This window comes from Paramacrobiotus metropolitanus, unplaced genomic scaffold, assembly GCF_019649055.1.
Source record: "Paramacrobiotus metropolitanus isolate TYO unplaced genomic scaffold, Prichtersi_v1.0 Parri_scaffold0000013, whole genome shotgun sequence".
Lineage (NCBI taxonomy): Eukaryota > Metazoa > Tardigrada > Eutardigrada > Parachela > Macrobiotidae > Paramacrobiotus > Paramacrobiotus metropolitanus.
The window spans coordinates 97858-105679 of record NW_026570233.1 but is presented as its reverse complement, the minus strand read 5'-3'; the positions used below and the strand labels follow the sequence as shown (position 1 = coordinate 105679).

At 42.5% G+C, this 7822-nt stretch overlaps 1 protein-coding gene across 1 annotated transcript; it reads left to right on the top strand.

The window, feature by feature from the left end:
- Nucleotides 1-274: 274 nt before the first annotated feature.
- Nucleotides 275-7326, top strand: LOC129584434 (uncharacterized). Its single transcript, XM_055476590.1, has 5 exons — nucleotides 275-385; nucleotides 1057-1424; nucleotides 3066-3164; nucleotides 6468-6708; nucleotides 6979-7326. The coding sequence occupies exons 2-5, from the start codon at nucleotides 1094-1096 to the stop codon at nucleotides 7058-7060; spliced, it is 753 nt and encodes a 250-aa protein (XP_055332565.1). The 5' UTR covers nucleotides 275-385; nucleotides 1057-1093; the 3' UTR covers nucleotides 7061-7326.
- Nucleotides 7327-7822: the final 496 nt, after the last annotated feature.

Here is a 7822-nt window from a genome sequence, read left to right as displayed (position 1 = left end):
GCAATGACCACGTAACGGCACTCGGTTTGGTGCCCGCACGCATATGGCAGCCACATCACCGGCGCCTTTGCTCTGCTGTGCTTTTTTATCGCTGCACTGCTGCTGCTTTTGTGAGGGCCCGACCGCCCGAGACCAGAAGCCAGAAGCCTTGCCATGCTCTGCGCCCGTCTGCGGCTTAGGCCGCTCAGCTGACCATGAGTTGCTGATCCGTTCGCACCTCGTCACGATTCTGCCACATCACGCAGGAGAGTTTTTTCGTTTCGTTTTCGGGGTTTTTCCCTTATTTCTGCTTTCTTCCTGTGCATTCCTTTGCTGTTTCCATAGCGGACTACTTTCTGATAGCTTATTTCTGCTCTCTGATAGCATTTCCTTATATCCATCGCAGGTACGTAATAACCGTCTTGTCTGCTACTGTACCTGCTTCTAGCCGTATTGTGTGCAAGTTTCTCTGACCATGAGAGCAGATCGACGTGGTGATCCATGTGGGTCCTGCGAGAAAAATTGGATTTTTACTGGAGTAGTTGAAGCATTTCACTTTTAATACAAGCAGTAACAGTTTATTTTTACAAGTAGTATCAGCATTTTAAATATTCAGAGTTACAAAATATCCTTTACTAAATGGGACGCTGACTGTTTCTGTTTCAGTCTGATTGATAGTTTGTATTGACTTTTCACTGTTCAGCGTTGCCTCTAGAGTTCTTCGATTCAGTGCATACTAACGCACTTTGCCGCTCTGTCTGCCGTTTAGTGTAAACATTAGAATGCGTTATATTTAAAAAAAATTGGAAGAATCTAGCTGGTTGTTTTGGTTTCAAGCTGCCTCGTCGCAAAAGATGAATTAAAATGTCCGGATTTAAGAAATTTTGTTGGTTATCACTTATCAGCTTGCGATTTATCTACGGGACATTGTGGCTACCGCACCTGATAATTGATACGAGTACTTCTGATGTTCCTTATAACATTTATTTTTTCTCTTCAGAACAAGCGCAGCTGGGCACTTGTTTTGTGAACAGCTTTCTGTGAATAAATTACTTTGCTGATATCGTTTTCTCTTAGCTTGCAGATAGCTGCTTATCCAAACAGCATACCGATCATGGACCATTCTGACGGAAGTCTGCCGTCTGGCAGCGGCGTGCCGTTTGTGATCGCCCGTGACGAAAAACTCGCCGGCTACCCGTTGTGCTTTCTTGGAATTGCCGCGCATGTCACCGCGGAACAGATGCGAGCCACCTTCCAGAACCTAGGCAGCGTTAAGGACTTGATCATTTCTAAGAACATGGCTTCATCGCGCAGCGGGCTGATCGTATTCGAAAATCATGACTCGGCTTTGAAGGCCATGCAGACCGCCAACAATATCGGCATTAAGTTGGCCTCGTCACAGTTTGATCTCTTTGCTACTACACGCATTATTGGCGGAAAGAGCGGTAAGTTGGCAATTTCAGAGCTTTCACCCTAATTTCTTTGCTGAAGTTTTGTTGCTCTGTGGCAATATGTTTGCTCAAATTAATTTATGTAAATCAAGATAACGTGCAGTTGATTCTAACTACTGTTCCATCACGCGCGAATTAGGATTGTTTTTATCTGATTTTGTCGATGTCGTCGTATCTCAGGCGACGCTCTCCGCTGTCCTGCAGCTGAAAAATTACGTTGAATTCGGATATGCTCAATTTATTTCTCAATTAATAATTTTGCATAATTTACTGAAATTTAGCGATAGTTACTATTTTTATACCGGTATTTTCTAACTTTATTTTCTTTTCGCTACTGTAATATTATTGAATATGATTGATCTTCTATTCTTCTTATAGTTACAGTATAGTGAGGTTTAGTAGGCTAGAGATGGCAACGGCCGGCTAAACGGCTGACCTTTCGGCTGACGGCCTGCTGAAATCCTTAGCCGGCTAACTGAACGCGGCTGGAAGTCCCAGCCGGCTAAGGCGGCTGACCAATTTTTCCAGCCGGCGATACCGGCTATCGCCGGCTAAGCCGTTTAAGCCATTTACCGTATAACAATTAATAATAATGTTCTAGCTGGAATTCCTGTGTCGGCGACCGGTGCAGAAGAAACGCTTGGATCGTAGATTCCTGGCCCACGCTCAAGCTCTGACTCTGACTCAGACTCTGACCGCTCAAACTCTGACTCTGACTACTCAAAGTCTGACTCTGACTGTCCAAACTCTGACTCTGACTCTGACTGAATAACCTAAGAATAACTTAAGAAACCTAAGAAACCCAAGAAAACTAAGAAACCTAAGAAACCTCAGAAACCTAAAAAAACTATCAAGAAACCTAAGAAACCTTCAGAGTCAGAGTCAGACTTTGAGCGGTCAGAGTCAGACTTTGAGTAGTCAGAGTCAGAGTTTGAGTGGTAAGAATCAGAGTCAGAGTCAGAGTTGGAGTCTAGGCCTAGATTCGGCCCCCTGGGGTCGCTGGTGGCAGGACATCATCTTCATTGTCCGCGGTTTGATAATCATACCGTGCTGCATCTGTTGCCATTTCTTGCACTAACGTGATGCCTCCGAATGGCATAGTTATAGTCGTTTATGGCACTGATAAAAAAACTTAAAACTGCGGCCACAAACTCGAATATTTTGCGATTTATCGAAATTACTATCGCTTAATTTGCAAAGCCACAATAATACTCGCCAATCGCTTGACAATGCAGCCGCAAAAGCCGCTAAGCCGAAGTGGCCGCCGGCTAAGCTTCAGCCGGCTGGAATCCTTAGCCGGCCTGTCGTGGGCTACGGCTCCCAAATGTGCTCAGCCGGCTTTCAGCCAGCCGCTGCCATCTCTATAGTAGGCAATGAGTAAATTATGATGATCACAGTAATTTAAAGTTTAAATCGACTATATTTAATATTGTACTATTTCGCTTCTTTCTTATCTCTTTTTCACTTTCAGATTTCTTAAAATGCAGCAGTTTTATTTATGTACAAGTACTGTTATCCTGCACTTGCCGAAAGTTTACATGTTTTTTGAACGAGCGCTTTAACGGTTAAAATATTCTTAATATTGATGTAGGCATCTTTTAAAAACTAATACAAATTTAAAACGTTTCTACTCAGAAACTCCTGGGTCTGCCGAGAAACCACGCTCCGGATCTTCGTCGCCACCGAAACGACGCAAGCCGGAATCGCCGCACTTTCTATTGTATTTCGATATCAGTAAGTAGAATAAACGCTGCTACTTACGGTTACGGTTCTACTCTTAATTTTTATTTTGTGTATCCGGCAATACTTAAACACTGCAAAAGGTTTACTGCAGTTTATTCTGATCAAAATAAGTACTTTGCTGTCATTCAATGAAGCGTGCTGCGTAAGACGGTAGTACATAATTATGTGGTACAGACTACAGTACAGCAGGAGCAGGTTGTTATTGGCTTTAGAAAATACATGCTTAACGCTACCAGTTCGCAAAGTTATCAAAAAAACCAGAATTATTCTTTAAATTTTTTTTAAGTTAAATTTATTTTTAAGAATTTTTGCGTTAATTTTATTCTGTTTTCCGAAAATGTTTGGTTTCCCGCATACTGGGCAGTGTGTGCCTGCTGGTCATTCTCATGTGGAATCAGAGCGCAGTGGAAGTTGGGGCGCTGCGTGGCGAGAGATCAGTGCTGAGCAGGCGTTGCCGCCCATGGAAGGGGGAGGATTTTGTACTGGGTGTGCTGCCCGCGGGGAGTGTATGTAGGCGGAGCGCGGTGATGCGTCGTCCTGTGGGCGGAGCCGGGGGTGTGCGTGCGCTTGTGCGAATTGCTGCAGGTATGGCCGGATAACGGAGATCCTGCGCCGCGGGATTCTTTACGGACTGTGGGTTGCTGACGGAGGCTTGTGATAGATTAACGTGGGAAAGTGCTCTGCGGACGTGGGGCAGCGGGGCATGGATGAAGCGCGCGCCGAGAAGAGTAATGTCGCTTGGATCGAATGAAGGTAGGAAAACTCTTGCAGCATTTTCAAGGAGTTCTAAAATAATGAATTTCGAATATAGAATGGACATTAAAAACAGTATTGTTGAATTACTGGTTGCTAATTGCCGAAAATATTTATTTTGTTGAAAATTAAGAAAAAACATTAGTACATGTGAACAGCGTGATCGATCATGTTCGAGTTACGGTTTATGTGCCAAAAAATTTTTTTTTGTTTCAAAGGGAAATTGAAGGTTGCTGTAATAGAATTAAAAATAATTATTTAAATAGTTTTTGAATGTCTTTATTACATCTTGACTTTACTCGTAATTATTGTTTAATTTCTGTTGAACAATAGTTTAAATTAATATGTAAGTTTAATTAGTGTTTATATTTTTCTGTTTTGACCCTTTGGATCATTCTGTAATAACGACTGCGGTTTAGGTACCGATAATTCTCGTAGATAACTCGTTTCGTATAACTCTGCTTCATTTTGCGACTTCCGGTTTACGTTGTTATTACCAGCTATATGGATTTCGCACTAATAAACCACTAGCGTGACTGTACTGTAGTGGCTACGCGCAATAAAGTTGTTGCGCGCAGCAACATTAAAATATTTGCATGGCTTTTTTTGGTTGACCTAACCTTATGCGGTATTCTTTGTAGTTTGTGTATTATCATTTAGTTAGCCAGGATCTCGCCGGCAAGAAGCGCAGTAAATCTGGTGCTTCACGACGTGACAGCGTCTTTCCCTTTTTTTAACACTATTTTTGCATTGTATCCGTAAGAGATATTGCACGGAATTCCCTACTATTTTTTCGGAATCGCGAATTTCTAATGCGTTGTCGTGCTTGATTTTCTCTCATCACTGGTAGAAATTGCCACTTGGTCAGAAGTAGAACATCACATCTTGCCACAGAAATTTCCCACTTGTAATTCGACGATTAATTAGATTTGGATTTTTGGAGAAGAATCAACACTTTAGCTGGCGGGTCTTGGAACGGGAGAAACGAGAATTTGAAAATTAAATTATTTTTTAATAGTGCGCTTTACGTCCACCGCGGAGCGTACATACTGGCCGGAAGTGGACGGCGGTCATTAAGCGGCATTGCCGTAGTTATTTGTTATAAAGAGGGGCCGGGACATAATTACTGATCTGGCTAAGTGCCGTAATCATTTGATTAATAACGGCCATCACAGTCCTCTTTTCAAATTTTTTATTGAATGATGCTTTGCTGTCATTTTTTAAATTTCCTTAATTTAACGATTATATAATTCACTGGCGACCTGTTAGAAACGGAAGATAAAAACTAAGATAAGAAAAATATTGATTTGTTTCTCTCTAGACTAGAGCAGGATAGTACAAACGTGCTTTGGTTTTGAGATTTCCGATAAGAAAAAAATGGGGTTGATATTGCAGCATTGCTTTTCTAGCATTGATTTCGATCACTAATGTCCATTGCCTACAAATCTACAGTACATTTACTACGTTTCTTGAGCTGCAGTTAAAATGCTGCGATTCATATTTACCGATATGCCTTTTTGTTTGTCTTGCAGACGATTCGGTGGAAAGAAAGACTGCGTTTTCTCCGACATTTTCTGGTATTGTACCTGTATGATTGCCGGCCTTAAACTGGATTCAGCGCACGTGCACCGAAGAATCTCCGGATTCCATCCTCCGCACCACCCCCGCCTCTTCCATCCATTTGCCAATCCCCGTATACACCACTGACCACCTCCCTCGCGGCCTCCACGGCACCGCCCTGAAGTCCGTTAGCTCCGCAGTCCTTAGCAGTGTGATGTCATTATCCCGAAAACTTCCTCCATTGTGCTTCTCAATCTGACGCCCAAAAACCTCTTTTTCCCCGAGGAGACCCTCTTGCAGGACCATGGCCGAGTACAGGGAAGTGGAGCGGTTCCGGCGCTCGGGCCAGTCGCATTTTCTAGCGCCAGCCCGGGCGCGCCATTTTCCCGCTTTCTCCGACGCTCGCCTCCACTCTCATGACCCGACTTTGGTTGTGAGAATGGTTGGGGGAACAGTTTGGCCTTGATGGTGATGAGGGCGGTGGTGCTGGTGATCGCCAGCAGTCTGCTGCACAGCTGCTTCCGGTCGCAGTAGTAATGTTTAAATTACCGTCGATTTGTATGGAAATAAGTATGATGATAGTCTGGGCTCCGGACGCGGCGGCGGTGCATTTTAATTCCGATCAGGCGGTGGTGCAGGGCCAGGGCGGCACGTTCAAAGGGTTCAGTGAGACGAAGGAGTGCATGCGGCAGCGCTTAGGATTTTGTACTGCACGTGTCGCTTAGATTGAGTAGCGGGTGCCATCTTCCCGATTGTAGTTTCAGGGTTAATCAATTAAGTTTCACCAGGTGCTTGGTTTGTGATTCATCTGCATCTCGGTGCGCTGTTTTATAAAACTCTGTTAAGTGTTGTGTTACGACACCTGAAATTATTTTGTAGACCCCATGCTAGATCCTAGCCAAAAATGGGCTAAAGGAAAATAAATTAAAAGTATTAGATTGGTTCGGTTTTTTTCAAATTTGCATTTGTTTTTTTTTATAGAACCGGATAACTATGGGAGATTCAAGAAATTGGCCGAGAAGCTGGGTAATCTGAATCCGAATCCAGTAGAAGTTATGGGGCCGGATGCCCTGAATGGTGAAGAGGCATTTGAAAACTGCTACGATAAGACCGTTCCGGTGCGAATCGAGATGACTACACAGCAGGATCCACCGGTTCGGGTCAACCGGATCGTCTTTAAAGGGATGTTTAACAAACGTCAACTGGCGAAGAACCGTTTTCGGTAAGTGTTACTGCCGCGTGTGAAAACTTTTCTGCAGTAGTATTTTTCATTTTCATGTGAAATATTCTGATCACATAATTTATAATATGTAATTAGCGGAATTTGGTTCGTCCAGTGGCCAGTAATTTCCCTAAAATGTAGTATCGACAGCAAGATGCTTTGTAGTGTGTTAGTTATTTTTTGTGGTGGACTGTGGCGTTTTGTACTTGGTGAAATGTTGTAGCATTAGCGTTCGCCCAAATATTGCTGTGAATTTCTGATCGATTTTAGGAATTATTGGAAAAACAATAAGGAGTTGGGAAATTTCGTGAATATCGGCGTGAAAGATGACCCAGCCTTCGCGAATGCTTAACGCTTTTCCTACCTTAAGGTTCAATGTTAGACTGTTACTTTGTAGTACGCCACGGCCATTTGTCAGTTAACAGCAGTTTGTGTTTTAAGCTTCTTTCTCAGAAAGATGAGCAATTGTTTTTCCTTGGGCGTCTTTCTTGTAATTCTAACGTTGTAGACTTGTAGTAGTGCATTTTGACATATACCTTTGATGAAAATTAATTTTTTACCAAAAACAACGAGATCTGTCTCTAGACTGGGATTAATTACGTCGGTTTTCGTTCTTTATTTGCAAATCGGTGGCGGTGTATTGAGGTTCTGGGACTGCTGTTGGAAAAAACCCTTACTGTTTGTCCTCTTCCGGTCTCGGGTCGTTGTTTTAATGCAGTGTTTAATTAGGCAAACATCAGAATATTTAAAACTATTTAGATACAGTGGAAGTTCTCTTAACCGAATATAAGGTACTCTTGGGCACAATAGTGAACGTTAAAATTGTCAACATTTTTTAAATCATTTTTAGCGTATAGTTGAACCAAAATTGTGTAGTATTATTAATTAATCATAACGGTAAATTTTTGGGAAACGTACTGTTTACATCTGTTCCGAAACCAAAAGAAAGTTATTAATAAATAATCATCATTTTAAATTCGAATTAAGCGGAGTTACTACTGGTTTGCACCCCTTTTGCTAGAAAAAAAGCCATGACGGGCTCGTAAACAGTTCCATAGTGTACGTTACTGCTTTCAGCGCTCAGAACATTGAGCTAAACCGATTTAAACTCAAA

Coding starts and splice junctions, on each gene's coding strand:
- LOC129584434 (XM_055476590.1), top strand. CDS start 1,094: ATGGACCATTCTGACGGAAGTCTGCCGTCTGGCAGCGGCGTGCCGTTT. Junction 1,425..3,065: donor CATTATTGGCGGAAAGAGCG/GTAAGTTGGCAA, acceptor GTTTCTACTCAG/AAACTCCTGGGTCTGCCGAG. Junction 6,709..6,978: donor CTGGCGAAGAACCGTTTTCG/GTAAGTGTTACT, acceptor GATCGATTTTAG/GAATTATTGGAAAAACAATA.